At 39.9% G+C, this 20642-nt stretch overlaps 1 protein-coding gene across 2 annotated transcripts; it reads left to right on the forward strand.

The window, feature by feature from the left end:
- The first annotated feature begins 8288 nt into the window (after positions 1-8288).
- On the forward strand, positions 8289-16003 carry LOC146254872 (uncharacterized). 2 transcript variants are annotated; one of them, XM_084676244.1, is made up of 14 exons: positions 8289-8585; positions 10233-10279; positions 10402-12048; positions 12506-12595; positions 12696-12807; positions 13115-13234; positions 13353-13424; positions 13510-13563; positions 14294-14344; positions 14472-14516; positions 14620-14849; positions 15068-15227; positions 15444-15544; positions 15888-16003. In XM_084676244.1, the coding sequence occupies exons 2-14, from the start codon at positions 10265-10267 to the stop codon at positions 15975-15977; spliced, it is 2787 nt and encodes a 928-aa protein (XP_084532370.1). In that variant the 5' UTR covers positions 8289-8585; positions 10233-10264; the 3' UTR covers positions 15978-16003. The 2 variants fall into 2 exon arrangements, with proteins under 2 accessions (XP_084532370.1, XP_084532371.1); XM_084676245.1 differs by lacking the exon at positions 8289-8585 and having other exon boundaries at positions 10131-10279.
- Positions 16004-20642: the final 4639 nt, after the last annotated feature.

A 20642-nucleotide genomic window follows, 5' to 3' on the forward strand; every position in this document is an offset into this window, starting at 1 on the left:
GTACTATTACTTTACAGGCTGTTCTTTGCCGGTAAATTTGAATTTTATTAATAGAACTTCTCTGTAAAAAACCTACATTTTTAATCAATAAAAATATTCAATACAGCCAAAACAAGAGATAATGATTTAACATGTTCATTCATAACAAATCATGTGCACAACATACTGTAATCAGTCTCCAGATACTGCAGATATTACTGGCGCTTCAGCTTACAACTGTAGCGCCGGCTTGCTGTGTGAATTAGAGAGAAATATTGAACGCCACACATTAAACCAGTCGACAGGTTAGACTGCCATCTAAATGGACAACATTCACACTCATGGTGAACAATTAATGTATCCAAACTACAGACCATCACATTACACATATCTAAACAGAACGAACACAACAACAATCTCCAAAGAATGCTTATCTAACTAAGCTTAAACCATTAACTGAGTAGCTTTCCAGCTTGCCGAGGGGCATTCTCGGTTACAGGAGCGTTGCCGCTACACAAATACCTAATCAACTTTTGTTCGTCCTACTCTGGAGTCTTTACACGTATTCATTTAGCAGACACTTCTATCCAAAGCGACTTCCAAGAGAGAACTTTACTGCAAGTGCATTGGTCAATGATCATAAACAAGATAGCCCCAAAAAGGCTTTTGCAGGCTTTTGTAGTCTTTGATATTTAATGGTGCATGCTGGGATTGCATGATGTCAATTACCCGAGCTCAGTTCACAATTCAAGGTTCCTGTGTCTAAACCAAACATTCTGTTAAGTTATTTGTCTGTGGGGTGATTTTGGTGAAAATGTTATTAATATTTGTAAAAAAATGTTTGGATGTAATTTTATGTAAAATTATAAATTGAAAGTTTGCTATCGTCTTTCTATCTGTATTTCCTATAATTTAGAAATACAGAAAAAAACACGTATAATTTACAGAAAAAGTGTGGTAATTTCATTTATTTATTTAAACCGTGTGGGGTTGGAAATAATGATTCATGTGATGGAAGCATGCATAATGTAAGCAGTCAATTGCAATCCCACAACAAGCCTGGAAAATACGTTTTATTTTTAAACTCCAAATATTAGGCATGAGAATTATTGAGTTGTGTTGTATTGACTCTTGTCTCTTAATTGACTCTTCTATATCCCAGAAATGTGTCTTTCTAGATTTAATGTATATTGAAATCTAAATTAAGTCACCACCAGTGTTGGGGGTTACGTGTTATACCCAACACTGGTGGTGACATAATATTATTACTTAAGTGAGTAACAAAGTAATATAACGCATGACATTGGGTAATATTATTACAGTTTCTTATTTACTGTAAGTAAACAATGTTAACACAGACAATGTTAATTGTCCAAGTTACTGCATGGATTCAATAGCCTTTTAAATACAGATTGTTGCCTAAATGACTCTTCCTGGGCACAGTAGCTTACTGTTTGCCTTTGATTCACGCCGTAGGCAAACACAACAGCAATCATGGCCGCAGAACATGCCAGTTTTCGGGGTGAAGATATAAGAAAAAACATTGAAGTGAACTGCAAACTGCGCCCCAACAAAATACTATCTACTGCAAAAAGCATCAATTCAAACTTTAAAAAACTCCCCGAAAGTGTCCACAGAGAAACAAAGCTGGAAGCTCGCGAAAAATCCACTTTAAACCTTATGAAAGATGGCGACCCGTTTCCACAAGTGGCTGCTAAAATAGTGTCATTTATTCACACAAATATATTATTATTTTTGAATTTATAAGCCTTTTTGATGTTTAAGATTGTTTGAAATAAACGTTCTTCTTTAACCCTCGTGCTACCTTCGGGTCATTGTGACCCACCGTTGTGTTGCGATACCTTAACCCAATTTGGTTTTTTTTAAGTATTATTTTTGTAGGCCCTATTAGCCCTGCCGCTGCCGTGTCGGTGCGGCTCTTCCTAATCTATTTACATTTATTCATTTAGCAGACGCTTTTACTTAAAGTGACTTCCAAGAGAACTTTACAAAAGTGTAGCCCCAAATATTGCGGCCAGCCAAAACAGGAAGCATATATTGTGAAAAAACAAATAAGTGCCAAAGGGAAGAACCTTAAGAGCATGTAGTGAAACAAGTTACAATTAAACAACATGAACCTCAAAAAGTGCAAGAGTGTACTGTAGAAAAGCAATCAACAGTAAAATATTTCACAGCGAGTAGAAATTTAAATCCGTTACAACAACTAACCAACAAGAGCAAGTCTCTCAATAAGAGTCATAGTGATCCTGGAGGAAACTAGCATCAGGTGCAGCAAATCATTCCTAAGTACTGTTGTTAGTGATGGACAGCTCGATACAGGGCCGGCGCAAGCACCTTTGCCGCTCTTGGCAAGATGTTTCAACAGCACCCCCCCAAGACGCCACCCCACCTCGGCGCCCTCTGCTGGTGGTGCGGGACGGTTAATTAATCGAGGCACTTCGGAATTTGGCGCCCCCCTCTTCATGGTGCCTGAGGCGGCTGCTCGTTCGCCTATAGCAAACACTGGCCCTGGCTCGGTACTATGGTGTCGATACTGTCTCGACACATTCAACACTCACTGCATCCGAACGTTTCGAGACGGGTTTTAAAAACACTTCCGGTCACGTGACAAAGTGTTTCGAAACGTTTTGTGACGTGATCTTGAATGGAACATGTGTCGCACTTGTCAAATTGCCCTCTATTACAAGATGATGATGTCAGAACAGAAGTTTTACATCTAATTTCTTATTATTGGTCAAAAGCTAAAGAAGAAGAACGATTTAGCAGTAATTGGGAGCTATCTAAATTTGAGGTGGGAACTTATTTTAGAAAATATGGCTCTATGAAGTCCAAATCTCAAAGATCTGCAGAATTAAGGGTAATAACAAGGATGACCTTTTTGTCAAATAAAAGCCCAAATACTTAATTAGACGAGGAAAAAATTGAGTTAGTTAATCTACAAGCTAAATTAGATGACTTGTATAATCAGAAGGCAAGGGGTGCTTATAGTAGGTCGAGAGCTAAATGGTTGGAAGAGGGGGAACAAAATTCACACTATTCGTTTAATTTGGAAAGAGCTCATTCCAATAACCAGAGTATTAATAGGTTGAATATTGATGGGGTTATTACAGATGAATTCAAAGTGATATCCAATTATTGTAGCAATAATAAAAAAAAAAGATATAGCTCTAAGTTTAGCCATAGAACTGCGGATAATTACCTGGACTCTCTGAATGTTAAAACTATTGTTAAGAGCCAAATAGAGATGTGAGATAAGATTATCTCTCTACAGGAGATTAAGAATAATTTGGATCTGCTAAAAAACAACAAATCACCTGGTACTGATGGGCTGACGTCAGAATTTTACAAGGCATTTGCCGATGAACTAGCTCCGTTTTTATTGGAGGTCTTTACGGAATCCTTAAAGAAAAATTGCCTCCCAACTACTATGACTCAAGGGGTGACTGTTTTAATTCCCAAACCCAACAAAGACAAACTGCTAATTGGCGCCCAATTTGCCTACTTAACAATGATTATAAAATTATAGCGATACTTTTGGCTAAAAGACTCAAGATGGTGTTGACTTCTATTATTGATGAAACACAATCTGGTTTCATGGCAAAAAGACATAACAAATAATATTAGGCTGGTTTTGGACATTTTGGATTATTCAGACGTGATTGTGGCCTGACGTTGTCATACTCATAATTCTAGTCAGAATATGAGTCTGAGAACTCTCTGTTGGGCTTTGACTACGGGGCGTGTTTCAAACGAGCCTGGAAAACAAATGCCTCTTCGCTCAATTGGATAGACCTACAACCAATCAGAGCAACGTAATATGTTGTTTGTTCAAAACTAATTCAACTTAAGCGCTGTTTTGTGACGTGGGTGATTACGTTACTGTTGATCATGTGTCCATCATTGTATAAAGCCCGCCCTGGCAATTTCATTGGTACGCCCAGATTCTGGTTTTCTGTAGTTGTTCCCCAATACGAGACCCTCCAGACCCAACTTCCCGACCAAATGTTTTTGTGGGCGGGGAGAAGTTGGGCTGGCAGCCAGGCTAACGTGATTAATGATAATGGTTTTATTTTGTTTTGGGATTTTTACAAGGCCTTCGATACTGTGGAGCATCAGTTTATTTTGCATTCTCTGAGAAAGTTTGGATTTGGTAATTATTTTTCTAGGGCTATTAAAACTTTGTATATGCATAGTAATAGTTCTATTCAGTTAACAGGCGGCACATCCCCTAGATTCGAGGTGTCTAGAGGTATACGGCAGGGATGCCCTACCTCCCCCTATCTCTTCCTTTTAGTAGCTCAACTGTTGGCTGACCATATTAAAGCTAATGCTGTGAAAGGTATTTCTCTACTTGGCAGTGAATTACTATTGACACAGCTGGCAGACAATACCACACTATTTCTGAAGAATCAGTTTCAAATTCCTGCTGCTATAAAAGCAATTAAAGAATTTTCAGAGGCATCTGGTCTACATTTGAATGTTAATAAGTGTGAACTTCTGTCTATTAATGAGTGCACTTCCTCTTCTCTTTACAATATTCCAATTAAAGATGAAGTTCTCTATTTGGGTATTTTAGTTACCAAAGACCAACATAAGAGTCATTCCAATTTTTCTCCTGTCATTAAAAAATCTAAAAAAATATCTAATCAATGGCTGTTAAGAGATTTATCATTGAGAGGTAGAGTGTTGATTACTAAGGCAGAGGGTCTCTCTCGTTTGACCAGGGCCGGCCCAAGCCTTTATGGGGCCTTAAGCAGAATTGATTTAGGGACCCCCTGTGACGCAAATATTATTGATTAATTGTAATGCTTGATTATTCGCACACTATTCATCTAATGCACTAATTAACAATGTTATTAGTTGTGTTACTTACATGATAACATTGATTTATTTCGCCCTTAAACAGTTCAACAGAAGCAAACCCAGATTGGTCATGTGATGATTTCAACTTTAAGTATTCAGTCTAAGTGCTGCACCTAATGTGGTGTACTGAAAAGTAGCTAAATAAACCAGACGATGCATCTATTGTACACAAGTTAACCACTTTAATAGCTTATGGTTTAAACTAGTGTAACGATGTGAATATGTAGTTAAATTACTGCATAATGTTGGGAGTTCGCGCCATCTACTGGCCTTTTGTTGTAATTACCGGAGTAATGCAGCCGGCAGCAAAACTGTGGAATTCTGGGACTGTTACCACAGAATTGGGGAGAATGTCTGTCGGTTTATAACCATTTCCAAGTGAAACCCCGACAGGTGCATTATCCCGTTGCAGGTAATTCAGTGTTATCCTTTTTCTTTGAGAGTTTGTATTGTGTAATAAAAACCACTATACGATCACAGGGACTGTTACAACAGAATTGGGGAGAAGGTCTGTCAGTTTATAAACCGTTTCCCAGTGAAACCCCGACACGTGCATTATCCCGTTGCAGAAATAAACAGTTTGTCATCCCCAACTGCGTGTGACGAGTGGTTGAGTTGGAGGACGGAGGACAGCGGTAACACTAGCAATGTGCAAAAGTGCAAAACGTTCAACTCCAAATGAATTAAAGATACAGTATTTTCTTATTTCTTTACAAAACTGATATTAAATTAAATACCTACAATATATACTGATCTGGGATTGTTGAAAACGGACCTGCTGTATCATCAACTGTAGCACTGGCACGTCTGGGCAGGAGGCGTTGGTTGTGGCCCAGCTCCAAAATATTTCAACAGTGCTCCTAGGGAAGATTCATATGAGTAGCCTACATAGTAGACGGATCAGAATGTTCATTTAACAACATAAATGATTTTACACAGCAGCAGTGGCATAACTATAGGGAGTGCAGGGAGTGCAGCTTCACTAGGGCCCGTGGCGAAAGGGGGCGCAACCTGACCGGGCCCCTTGCTCCGCTCTAACCCTACGTTCACACCGCAGCGACGCGAATCGCTTGCTATCGCTCGCCTTCCCACAGTTCACCACGCTCGGGGGCGTTTCAAACAGATTCATTTAGAATGTAGTTCTCTAAAGTCACTGTTGTAGTTGTAATGGCCAAGTGTGCAGACTTGGGTTTACGTACTCGCAACATCGATCAAAATACAACTTGTATACAAAATACAAAACTGTTTAATAGACATAAACGTTGACATGTGTATAAAACGTTTTATTATATTACTCAAAGTCTCTGCTAATCTGTCGATACGATAGGGAGTTCCAGCCGGGCTAGCTACAGTAGTTACCACAGAACGAAGTCACATAATGTCACTAGACTGAATTAGAAAGTACAATCACCAACAACTTCGGCAACCTTGCGCCATGCTTTGTTTTTTTAAATTAACATCTCTGTACAAATACAGCCATGTATCGTACAGGACTTGGTAAACAGCCACACAAACGATTAGTTTCTCCTCCACCTTGAAACCTAGAAAGGTAGAAATGTTTACCATGGTTGCTATGTTACAAGAAACAAGAAAACACTCCGATTGGCCATCGCAAGCGAAAATCGCTCCTCATTTGCATAAAGTTGAGAAAATCTCAACTCTGTCGCGTCGCTACCCACAATGCACCACACAAGCGATTCGCCTGGCTCCATTGAAAATGAATGGAAGACATGTTGTTGCTCGCATCGCGTCGCTGCAGTGTGAACACACTGTAACACCAAAGTTAAAGCTTACAAATGATCCAGTCCCATCAATTCGCAAACATTTCTCAATTATGGTGTCAGTTGTTCATAATTATGAGCTACCACCTGCCCAATAAACATTTTAAAAACAGTCAGTTTTAACAACAGCTAGGGCTGGGCGGTATGACGGTATATACCGTGCGACGGTAGAAATGTCTCTACCGGGAGAGATTTGGTTATACCGTTTCAACCGCGGTATACTCTTATACTATATTTTTGCATTACACGTGTCAATTAAATGTCTGGTTGTTGTATTGTATATAAGCCATCATATAAATCGCATTCTTGCGATATTTAGAATTGTAGTTCAACTTTTATTTGATTTGCTATTGTCATTTGACCTTGAAGCACATTTGCGTTGGTCTGATGGAATTTTCGATGTGGAGTGTATTTTGTCCAAGCGGACCACATTCATACTGTCATTCATTCATTCTCGTACTGTAAAATTATTGTTGTAAAATTACACTGGTGGCGTTGCTGGCATTCTTGATCTAGGATGAGTAGTGAAGGCTAACTACTTACTAACTGAGAGTGAGGTCAAGCCGGGAAATATCAAACTGAGGCTTTAACGTATCGACTGAGCTTTAACGAGGTTGATACGCCGAAACCCAAGTTAATGGATAGTAAAACTCAGACTGATCGCTTTCGCTCATTTTGAAACGTTCGTCGGATGGCATTACGGATCCGCATTTAGCTGTGAGTAGGTCACCACGCGGATGGCATGACTGCGCATCAGCCAATCGTAACGCTCGTACTCATAAATGTTTTGATTCTTTTGTTTTTAAGTGTTGTCTCATGTGAGGCAGTTGTTTTTGTTTGGAATAAATAATGCGAGTGCGATGATGAAGTCCCAGCTAACAAGGGACGTCCTGGGGACGTTCGGTGACGTTCCTCTTTGGTCCCCTATAGGTTATACCGTGACGTTATCCTTAGGACGTCCCCAGGACGTCCTTAGGACGTTATTAAAGTTCCTAAAAGGTCACAATTTAGACATGTATTTTTAAACTTTCAGGGGACGTTCCAGGAACGTCCCTGGTTGGTTATGATACGACGTTATGTAAAAAAAAATCGGGGACATTCGGGACGTTTCAGGGACGTCCTAGGAACGTCCCTGGTTGGTTATGATATGACATTATGTTTAAAACTTTCGGGGGACATTCGGGACGTTCCAGGAACATCCCTGGTTGGTTATGATACGACATTGTTAAAAAAAAATCGTGGGACATTCGGGACGTTCCAAGAACGTCCCAGGAACGTCCCTTGTTGGTTATGATATGACATTATGTTTAAAACTTTCGGGGGGTTCCAGAACGTCATTCGTTGGTCATAACGTAACCATCTAAATTCCGAACTGATATTTTCGTTTGTGTGTCATTCTGTGATGTGAAATTGCTCGAGCTATAGCCTACTGTCACTCTGGAAACTGTACACTGTACTGTACACTTATTAAATCAATTGTTTATGTATGGTACTAAAAACTTGCATTTGAGCGAAGTAATACATTATAGTCATAAATACTTTGGGGATGTACCATCACTGAAACAAAACATCTAAGCTGGATCCAGCCTATCCAAGCACCAGCTGCGTCTCTAAAAAATGTCCATACTAGCCTATTACAGCACATCTCTCGCGGACCTGCCTGGTTACTTGGTTGGGTCCCCTGTCAACGCTCGTGAACCCTGCTGTTGAGTGAAGACGTCGTTGAGAGAGACAGCAAGACTTTTTGATCCCGCATCCTTCCCTTATAAAATAAATAGTCAATTCGTGTAAATATATCTAACTTAAGTTTTAGTGTTCATAGTATAGTTCTTTGTTATTGTGTTTTTTAATAGTGTTTGGTGTAGTTAGCTAGTTTAGACTGTAATTTAGCGTACTTCTGTGAAGGTGGGAAGGACAGACACCCGAAGGACAGAATTTGAGGTAAATATATTTTAATACAAACTTTAACCCTACTGTACCTGTATGTACTATGTATAGCTATTTGTATGTTTATCCAATGTGAAATAGCTAGGAATATCGAAAATTAATGTATATTAATTTCTGGCCAGTACTGGTACTGTACAGTACTCTAAACTAGCTCAAACTGTGAAGTCGGCTAAATTGAGACGTCGTATCGTCTTAATTTGTATACAGTAACAATATTATCGATAGCAAAATAGGAATGCCCACACACTAGTGTTGTCGTCTCTTTAAGGATACAGAAAATACAGCTGAATTGGCCACTTTTGGACAGGTGAAGGCTACTGCTCTCGTCTAGCTTTACAGAAACTACTTTTTGACAGCTAGAGCTACTGTACAACCTAGAGAGAAAAGTATCAGAATGACAGCTGCCATTGCCTTCTTACGTCATTGTTGTCCTCATTACGGACTCAGACGCGCACGATCTCTTAGTTACTGTTGCTACGTCGTACAAATGGAGAGTGGAGCCGAGTGGAGAGCAGAGTGGAGCGCTAGTCGTTACGAGTTAGCTAGTTGCTCCTATTGTAATGCTGCCTGTAATAAAGATGTAATGGCATTTTTGTGATGAAAAGTGCACTGATATAATGTACATTAGCCTACGTTAGTAGCTAACCGTTTGCGAACATTACAGCTAACGCTTTAGATATACAAGTTAACACGGACTGCATTAACGTTAGCCTACACTTTAACTTACCCTTCCAGTGACGATAAAGCAATTTTTAGCCGGTAGACTCCAAAGCTGAATATTCATCAGAAATCCAGCTGATTGCGTCCATATATCCCTGCAAGCTTTTGTAGGCTTTCAAAGACTCTCGGAGAGTCTCCAGAGTAGATGAAGGAAAGTTGATTAGCTTAGATAGTGCTAGTTGTAAATATCTGGATACTAAAGGTCAGGGAAGCTTTCCGTTTTACTTGTTAAGGTCGTAAAAATAACTCCAGGAGAATTATATGGATCACTAATGTTACATCGATCAAGTGTTGCTTTACAGCTGCCTATGTCTTTTGAAATAAAGTTCGCAGTGACCTCGGACTGGTTTAAATCCGTGCTGGCGCCGTTCATTTTTGCCAAAACTTTCCTGGCGAAATGACGCCGGCAAAACATTAAAGTCACGTGACGTCCGGAGCGTCCGGAAAATAATGGCAGAAATACACATCTGAATTGCCACAGCAGATAATAAACCTGTTTTTTGTAATATCATCGTTTAATGAAACTTTGAAACACTTAACATAGGCTAGGCTACATAACCTACAGCCACTTAACTACGATAATTAAGTTACACAAAAAAATAATGTAATCATAATTACCCACAAGCTGTCCAATACTTTATTATTTAAACTGCACTACATAAGTCCAACATGCACAATTAAATATTTTAATATGGGATCTTCTGTATGCAAACCACTAGGCAATACATAAATATAGAAAATAATGTGTCACTTTACTCATGGTAATATTGGCTTATTGCTATGGTTAATTGCTTGAAATCATTACACATTAATTGCTTGAAATCATTATACATTATAGTTCTCAATGGCAAGAGGTTAACAATCTATGCTTTTTTTTCATTTTGCAACTTCTGTATTTCCGGGTGGATGTACTTTCTGAAGATAAAGCATACAGTGCTGGAAGATTTGACAGGATGTACAAAAAAAAGGTAGGATAATACTAATGTTATTTGAAGTTAGTACCATCACTCTTGGAGTTTAGTCAGTGAAGTTAAAACAATCAAATAAAAAAAAAGTTTTATAATGTGGCTCAATATAAAACATTTTCCAGACACACCATTTAAGGGCTGTATCCACTGAGCAGACGTCGTCAGCTGATAAGAAACGAGAATACAATCGTATCTGGGCAAGGGTGTCAAGAGCACAGAAAAAGAATACACACGATGGAGAACCAAATGAGCCGAATCCAAATGATCAGGAGATGTACAGTGATGATAGCCCTGGGAGTGGAGGATGTACCATCAAAGAGCAGCTGCATGACGATACCAACATTGTCCCTGAATTGGAAAAGATCCAGACATCAGAGGATTCTAGTGATGGTGAAGACGACAGTGCAGTTGCCTCTTCCTTTAGGGAACAACTTAAAGAATGGGCTATTGATTTTGGAGAGAAACACAATGCTGTAGATGCCTTATTGAAGGTCCTGAAAAGAAATGGTCATCCAGAGCTTCCTTCCACTGCAAGAACCTTGTTGGAGAGCACCAATGAAGTGGATGTGGAGACTGAGTCTGGAATGAAATGTGTTCATTTTGATGTGAGAGGGCAGATTCTGGAACATCTTAAAAAGTATCCCCAAGCAGTGCTTGAAGACTTAGACAGTGTAGACATCTCCCTGAATGTTGATGGCTTGCCTCTTTTTAAAAGCACCAACCAATCTCTTTGGCCTGTTCTCTGCTGCATAAATTTGTCACCAAAATCTATTTTCCCCTTGTCTCTGGCATTGGTGTCATCCAAACCAACCTCCCTCGACTTCATCAGCGATGTAGTCAGCAAACTGCAAGACGTGATGCAGAATGGCTTGGAGTGGGGAGACAAGATGATACGTGTCCAGATAAGGTGCATAACCTGTGATGCTCCTGCAAAGGCACTTGTCAAGTGTATCAAGCAGTACTCAGGGTACTTTGGTTGTGACAGGTGCACACAGAAGGGGTTCTGGGATGGACGGATGACCTATCAAGAGGTTGAAAATCTCACACTGAGGACTGACGAATCCTTCAGAGAGTTAACTCAACTGGAACATCACCAGGAAGGAAAAACATCACCTTTCTCCAACCTCTGTATTGACATGATCACGTCCTTTCCTGTAGACTACATGCACCAGTGTTGCCTTGGAGTAATGAAGAAGCTTTTGCTTTTGTGGACAAAAGGAAAGACTGAGACCAGAATGTCCTCAGGGCAGATTAAGGAGGTGAGTGTGAGACTTGAGCAACTGAAGACATCAATTCCAAACAGTTTTGCAAGAAAGCCACGGGGTTTGGAACATCTTGAGCGTTGGAAGGCCACCGAGTTCCGTCAGTTTGCTCTTTACACTGGCAAGTTGGTCCTGAGGGGAGTTCTGCGAGATGACCTGTTTGAGCATTTCATGGCTTTCAGCGTTGCAATGTGCATGCTCATTTCTCCAAGCCTGGTGCAAGCCCACTGCTCATATGCACATGAACTTCTCTCATTTTTTGTACAGCAAGGAAGGTTTCTGTATGGGGAGTGCTTCCTAGTGTACAACGTCCACTCCATGCTGCACCTCGCTGCTGATGCCAAGGAATTTGGCTGCCTTGACAACTGCAGTGCATTTCCTTTTGAAAATTATCTTCACCACCTGAAGAAACTGGTCCGCTCTGGAAGAAGTCCTCTGGTCCAAATTGTAAAAAGACTCAATGAGAGTGGAAGACTCAGGAGAGATCTCACTGAAAAAGAAGACAAAGTAAGCATCAAACATCCCAACAACGCTTACATGCTAAATGACAGAGCATGCTGTGAGGTGATGTCAACAACCCCTGAGAAAGACGAGGGCGCACAAATGTTCCTTTGTAGGGTGTATGACCACCTGGAACCCTACATCTCGAGTCCCTGTGACTCTCGCCTTTATGGAGCATGTCGGACAAACATCAGAAACTCAAGGATGAAACTGATATCAGAGAAGTGCCTTAAACAAAGGGCAATCATGGTTGAGGAGGATTATGGCTCACGAGTCTTCTTAACAATTCTCCACTCCTTTTCATGAGGCTACCTTGGCCGCAGCATTGCCCCAATCACTGACAGACCTGGCAGCAGCATCACCTCACTCCATCACTGACAGACCTGGCAGCAGCATCGCCCCAATCACTGACAGACCTGGAAGCAGCTGATACAGTCTCAATCAAAATGTCTTTTTAATTCAGGTTCATCGTCTACAGTTTTCGGTGGTGCATTTTATACACGAAAACGAAGTAGACGTGGCACCATCATTATGGTTGGAGAGGAGTAATGGGGTAAGGAGACTCATTGAAAGTTGCATAATATTTTCAAAATTGTTCAGTGACAGTGTCATATACAAAAAAAGCATACACAACAATTGCAAATATCTTACAGGTCCTGAATTGCTATTGGCCTCAGAATAATGTAAGCGTTCTGGCAAGACGCTGTGCTCTGCCAGATAAAGCACAGTGGAAGAAGTACGAAGTCAGAGTTTTTTCTACAACAGGTAAAATGTGTTTCACCCGATAATGACAAATAGAGACAATAGCTCTAATAACATAACTGATAGCATAGGCGATTTTACCACACATGCATTTGCGCTCTACTTAGGATGAAAACATTTACATGTTCAAATTTATGTAAGAGAACAATAACATTATTTTGGAATTTCAGATGATGTCAGTGAGTTATGTATTCTATCATGATTTGTTTTGCTCTAATGATAACAACATTTAAACCTAGAATCGCCTATGACTGATAGCATATCTGTAATTAACATTTAGATTCTAATTGTTACACCTTTCCATTAACAGACAGCTACAGCTTGGCCAGGGAGAGGGCAAGAAAGGGGCAAGACACCTCTCAGGTGGAAACAGAGGGAAATGCTCGAAAGATCAACGTTCCTGCCAGATTCCAGGAGACTGATAGTGATGGTAGTTGTGTGTCATTTATATATATATATATATATATATATATATGTGAGTTCTCTGTTGAATATGTTGTAAGACTCATGTTATTAATAGTTGTATGTTTCATTCATGTCTCCTGAAGATGAGGATGAAGTCATTCCGAAAAAGAAAAAGAGAATGGTTAAACCTGGAGTGTTGCCAAGAGGGCCTGCTTGTAAGTATATGCAATAGTAGCTATGGTTGAAAAACTAATAAGTTGTTAAATTGTTTGCCAACTGTTTGTTTTTCTTGTTTTGCAGTCACGTCTCCACCTAAGTCCACCACACCTGTCAGGGCAGATGACGAATTGGAAGGTATGGCTGTAATTCAATCAAACCAAATGCACCTTAAGACTTCTTCACACGCCTTGCATGAATTAAAAGCAAGATAAACTCCATCCCCAATTGACCTTTCGCGTAATAGTAAAAGTTTGTTAGTTGGTAAAACTCGTTTGTTGGCAATTATTCAGAGCTAGGCTACCTAGCCTACATCACAAGACTTAAATGAACTAACCCACCAGCTGGGACACTGATTATTACAAAAAGATTTACCAAATAAAATTTCATTATTAAATAAACCATCGACTCATCTTACTGATTCGTCACTCAGCTAATGTTAGTCCAACGGTAAATAAAAACGCATTTGCAGTACTTGACCCTACAAACTGTAACTCAAACACTAGACTTAAATAAGCAATATGTGAACCAATGAGCTGAATGAGTGGCTATCAATGCACATATTTACACTTTTATAGTATACGCCACTGATTAAACTGCTTACCTTAACGCAGTACAAACGTTTTAAAAAAGCGTGGCGACCTACCCCACATTAAATGCAAATTACGGTGGCTCGTAAGGTACAAAGACTGCCACCTAGTGGCCTTCTTAAGGTCACTACCTTACATCTGCAACTGTTATAAAATAAATATCTGCAAATCATGTTTATTATTAATAATTGTGAAATATGTTAGGTTGTACTCCAATTTAATTATTCGTTATCAGAAAAATACACTTCCACTTAATGTTCTTTGCATTTGCTCTGCAGTTACTCCATGTGAATCCTCACATACCTCCAGATCTGCTGAGGCCTTTCAAGGTACTTCATCCATTAATAAAGACACATAACTACTTTTCTCACTATATAAACCTATTTGTACCTGATCACAGTTTAGTCCTGCATTTACATTTTCAATGACTTGGTTATTGAATCAATTTGGTTTTAGGGAGCCATCAAGATGAACCAGCTCCAATGAACCAGCTTCGTAAAGGTATCTCTAAAATAATCAACCCTTCCCATTGATTATTACAACGACTAAGGAAGCATTTTGTGAATCTTGATTGTAATGTTAATTATTATGCTTGTTTCAACAGAGATTTTCGGTTTCCTGGAGGGTGTTGAGAGGAGAATCATGATTAAAATAGAAAGGATGCAGGAGGAGTTCAGGAATTCCATTGGCCGTGTGATGGAGGCTGTGGAGTCCCGGCCAATGAGCCCTTCTAATGCAGCAGAAAATGAAATATTGGAGTGTCCATGCAAAAATGTCAGAGACTTGGAGGACCTCTGTCAAAAAGTGAAAGACCGCTCATTTAAAAAGCAAATGGTATGCCTTGGAATAAACCATCTCTTCTTAATGGCAGTAAACTGTTACAATTAGACCAAGAGACAACTAGACCTACAAATGAAGTTTATTTTTCTCTTTATATTGATGTGACACATTCTTTAACAGAACATTAATATATACAACTTGTTAAATGTGTCAAATGTGTTGTTTGAAATGAAATGGTTGTGAGGTGATTTTTTGTTATTTTATTTCTTCAGATTCGATACCTGAGCCTTCTTGGAGGCAACAATATTGGAGACGGTGTAAGGAGAATCCTTAAAAAAATAGGGACTAATGACTTGTGGAAGGGTTTTAGTTTGAAGGGGAGAAAGGGGAAGAGACCCTTCAACCATTTATTGGTTTATGATGTGGTGATACGTAAGTTAAATCTCACACACTCACGCATACTAAACATTCACTGTAGGGTACAATGCTCATATAATACACTGTATAATAGTTTTTTCATAACTCTGCTGACAAATACAGACAAACAAACAAACCACAATGAAAATAAACTCCTTGGGCAGTAATGGACATTGCCCAACACTTTACTACCACCATTACTAGTTCAGTCATATTAATATTTTTGTTTAGGTGCCTGCAGCCGTTCGTTTCCCAGTGTGGACTGCCAGAGGGTGGAGGAGGCCATTGCGGTTACTCTGAAACATGCTCCCCACCGCAGATCAACAAACCAGGTATATACACAAATTATATATTCTTATTCATACATACGTATGGATCAGTCAACTGAAGGGGGTGGATTGGTGCAAATATATAGCAACATTGTAATGCATTTTGCTATTGCCATGCGACCGATATTGTTTCGATTGTGTTAATGTTAATGCAACAGTTGATTGATGTCGATTAAGCAGAATATGGAAACCTGTTATTGCGAATTGGGTTATTTAAACAATTTAAATAGGCTATAAGAGTCAATAAGAAAACATTTATGTTAACATATTAATGCATTACATTATAATTCTCACTAGGTAAAAGCAGGTAATTGCTCTGTTGTCTAACTGTAGCTAATTTTTGCAGGTGTTGATTCCGGACGAACTTGTGGAGGACGCGGAGGAAGAAGAGGAGGAGGGGGAGGAGCAGGAGGGGGACGATGAAGTGGAGGAATAGGAGGAGGATGAGGGGGAAGAATAGGGGGAGAGGGAGGGGGAAGCGGGGGAGAGGGAGAGGGAGGGGAAGAACGAGGGATTGACAATCAAAATATAAGAATTAATTCAGGCCTTGAAAATACATTTAAATAAAGTGTTTGTTTATACTTTGAATCGTGTTTTTTCTTCTATAACCATAAACATAATAAGTTACAATATACAATATTTAGCAGCAGCCTGTTACTTTAAGTAGATTTATTTTAAATAAAGAGGTTAAATTACATTGTTGAGTTTAAGTGTACACATTCAGTTTAGTTTTTCACTATAGGCTACATTTTACTAGGTAATATGCATTTTATACTTTGTATACAAAAATATCCATTAAATGCATAACTGTGACTATAAATTAAGGTTGAAAAATGGATTCTGCATTTGGTATGCGAAAGTTATCAGGACGTCGCAAGGGAACGTCCCAATAACGTCGCAGACAAACGTCCCCTGAACGTCCCCTAAATGTTATGAGGACGTTACATGGACGTCCCGGGGACGTTTGTCTGCGACGTCCCCGGGACTTTCAGGGGACCCTACAAAAAAACGTCCTGGGGACGTCCCTTTGCGACGTCCTGATAACATTCGGGGACGTTCAGGGGACGTCCCGGGGACGTCATTTTGTTAGCTGGGGTACGGTATGGCTATTTTGTACCATTTCTTAATTGAATTTACAGAACAATTACTATACCGTAATATATACCGTAACCGTGATATAAAATTACTCATACCGTGATAGAAGATTTTGGCCATATCGCCCTTCCCTAACAACAGCTAATAATTCCATTTTTCCTCATTTGCCTTTTGCTGAATTAAACAAATCTCGTTTTTAATAAAGGGGCAATTGACTGCAAAACCGATTTTACCTTGTCATAGTTGAATAACGACTGTTCGGTGGGTAAAATGAACATACCTGAATATTTACAGTCCATTGACACCTCTTTCCTATTCAAATCTCAAAAAGAAAAAAATTGGCTGTAAAACGCTAGCTTTTCAACAAAGCTACAGGTCCTACGTAGGACTGGTGATCGCCCTCTATTGGCTCTGGTCTGTATCTTTGTCACGCCCCAGAATTTACATCCAGACCAGCCCGAGGTAGCGTCTATCTCCGATACTAGTTTAGCTGCGCGCTGCTCTGTGTAAGCTACTTATAAGGAATTACAAAGAAGAACGTTTTGAATTATAACAAGGATATTGAAAATGGACCACGGTCGTAAATGCTGTGTTCCAGGCTGTAGCCTACAGAGAAGGCTAACACTCGAGTCACAGTCTTCCCAAGGAGCCAAACATTCAACAGGCATGGCTGCTGTTGTCTGAGAAGATCCCGGCGAAGTTCGACACTCAATCATTCAATTGCTCTGAACATTTCACTCAAGACAGTTCTGACAACCTTGGACAATTGCAAGCAGGATTTGCTAGGAAGCTGAACCTGGAAAGAGGTGCTGTTCCGACCGTATGCTCATTGCAACCGCCTATAAGGACAGTATGATGTTGTGCTAACAGTTATTAGCAATGCTAACGTTTCCTGTATAATATAGCATACCAGGTAGAATGCTAAATATGTTTCTACACACATCAAATGACTCTAGCTAGACTAGCTGTAGTCGGCATTAGAAGGGAAGCTTCCGAAAAATAGCCAGAAAATGAACAGCAGTCTGGCTTATTGCTAACGCCTGTCTAGATAATCTATTTGAAAGAACTGGAGAAAGGCAGGTGCTTGATACAGGATACGGTAGCATTGCTAGTAACTGTTACTAGTAACACCTAGGGCCCGTTCGTCGTAAGGGTTGAAGCTAAGCTAATCCATTGTCCCTTTAGCTCGTTAACATTAGCGAGCTAACTGAGAGCCGCAAATATCGGTTCGTCGACGGCTGATCCGCATCCAAATCATGTGGTTAATTTCAATCAGGCTAAACTTATCAGGGCAAGTGCCCGAGGACGTCTTACTTCAAAAGGCAGGTAAGGTCGATCACCAAAACCATGATTTTCTAACGGTATGATGGCGGAAAAGACGAAAGAGAGAGCGGTGATATTCTCGCCATCTGAGCAAACTATTATAATACGTCTCTACGAAGACATTAAGCATATTATCATGGCTAAGTCAAACACCACCACCGCTGCCAAAGCAAGACAGGCATCTTGGCAAAAAAATTGCCATAAACTAAATGCATATTTTGGTAAAATGGCTAATCTTTAGTGCCTTATTACCCCGATCAATCAGATCACATTTCTTTAAATGTGCCTGCTGGCAGTAGGCTTAATGGAAATTAATCATCGAATGAGATCTTGCTAGTGAAAATTATGATATCAACTTTTTCAGAATAAGTATAAAAACAAGGCCAAAGAGTATAATTGATACGAATTCATAGACACTTCTGAGGATATATGTAGGCCTACTGAAAGCGCATGTACTAGGGTGATATCAGGTAAAATGGGCCACTTTTTGGTAAATCGTTTGGGAATATAATACAATACCATATATGCCTTTTGCATGTATTTTTAAGATTACTAATGACTGTTTTTGATCATTTTTGTTGAAATGATGTAATAAAATATAATTATTTAGGCCCTACAGTTCTTGAAACATCAGCTGTGCCAACTTTTTTGGCACAAGCAGTTTCAGGTAAAATGGACCAGCTGTTCAGGTAAAATGGGCCAGTGAAACTGCAAAGGGAAATAGTAATTTATCATCAATTTTAATTTTAAAACACAGTTGCTTATACAGCCACAAAACATTTAAACTGCATTAAACAAACATATTCATATGTGCCATAATAAAAAAAAAATGATCCTGAAGCCCAGACTTGTCACAATTCCATATATATGTGACGGTGTGCCCTCAATACCCAGCTTGACCAAAAAGCTCTCATACTGGTTAAACCACTGGCTAACCACCTCTTTGACGAGTCCAGCAGCCCGTGCTGCAGACAGGACCTCTGTCTTGCACATCCCAAGCTCTGGGTTGTGCTTTAGAAAGTTCTTAAACCAGTAATATCCAGCCCTCCCTGCTGTCTTGGAGAAACCAGATATGTTGTTCTTGGCTGCAAAATCAAAAGCCACTTGCCGGACATCACGTTTTGTGAAGGGAAACCCCCTCTGCGCCAATGTGTTGAGGGTGGCAGCAAGCTCCCTTTCCGCCTCCTGTGGAAGGAAGGGCTTCTGCCCTGACACATGTTCACTGCCAGTCACCTTTCCACTGATGCGTCTTTGCAGTATTGATTGCGGCACACCCCATGCTCTTGATAAGAGGTGCACACTCACTGTAATTCCTTTCTTCTCTCCCTCCATGTATTCATCTAAGGCCCCCTTCATCCTCTCCTCTTTCCACAGATTGTAATTGTTTGGCCTTCCTTTCCATCCCTGTTTTATCTTTGTATCCTTTCCTCTCTGGTCCTTGCTCCTACTCTCTTTTCTCTCTCTTTCCTTCTCCCTTTCTCCTCTCCTCTCGCTTCCTTCTCCTTCGCCATACTCACTGTACATAAAATATCTACTACCATTATTACTGTTGGGGGGGTCATGGTGTGACACACACACACCCTCACACACACACACACACTCCAACACATGTATATGTGTGTTTGTGAGTGACACAGATGATGGCCCATTTTATCTGAAACCATGTTGCCCATTTTACCTCAGTGGGTTCAGGTAAATTGGACCACCAAGAAAAACATAACTTTTTCAAAAAATATGTTCATATACCAAACTAACAACATTATTTGTGATTGATGCCATCAAGACAGATATGCATAGTTTTTTTACGTGCATGTAAAAAAAAAAAGATTTATCATCCTTATAATAGTTTAATTAGATTTGGTATGCCAGGCTACTTACCATGCAGCTTTCTGGTGCAGTATTGTTTGAATTATTGGCCCACCCACCATAGCAACCATAAAGCAATCAAATCCCCTGTTACTTGTCAGGGCTGGGACCCCCAAACCTTAAATGGCCCATTTTACCTGATATCACCCTATATATGTGTATATGCATGTAGGCCTATATGTAAATCCCTCTTTGATTTCATTGACTGGGGCATGGCCAGGAATATGATGAATTGATTCATCAGCTGGTTAAGCGCCAAGTACACTTTTCTTACACCAACGCATGCTGTGGCTTTGCCAATGTTTTCTGCATCGCCATACTGTATAAAAATGTAGCCTACCTGACACGAAAAACCTCAAGGCTTTTCAGAGAGTCTGAAGCACAGTAAAAGTTTCAAGTAGCTTTATTGTCCATTTCTTCACGTCAAGACATAAAAAGGAATCTATATGACGTTTTCCACTCTCCCACAGTGAAACATAAAAAGCACAGGCACAACAGATAAGACATTTCTTAGAACATAGCGTTACATATTCACATACAGCAGCATAAGCTCGTAAAGCATAGCTTGCTGCGGTGTGTGATATTTGCAATGTACGGCCCGAAAAGGTCTTGCAAATAAATGAGTCCTTGTCGGCTGAATCGATATCGCTCAAACAAGAACTCATCTGTGTGAAATAAAGGATCTTGGCGATCGTGAAGAACTCTTCGTATGGAAAGTTAATCGAACTATATCTCCTTGGTCAGCTGGGTCTCTCAAAAAGGGAGCTGCCAATTATTTTCCGGGGGTGTGGCAAGCTTATCCAGCTACACTTACGTT

Source organism: Hypomesus nipponensis, chromosome 16 (genome assembly GCF_054491055.1).
Source record: "Hypomesus nipponensis isolate SF chromosome 16, ASM5449105v1, whole genome shotgun sequence".
In the NCBI taxonomy this organism is placed as follows: domain Eukaryota; kingdom Metazoa; phylum Chordata; class Actinopteri; order Osmeriformes; family Osmeridae; genus Hypomesus; species Hypomesus nipponensis.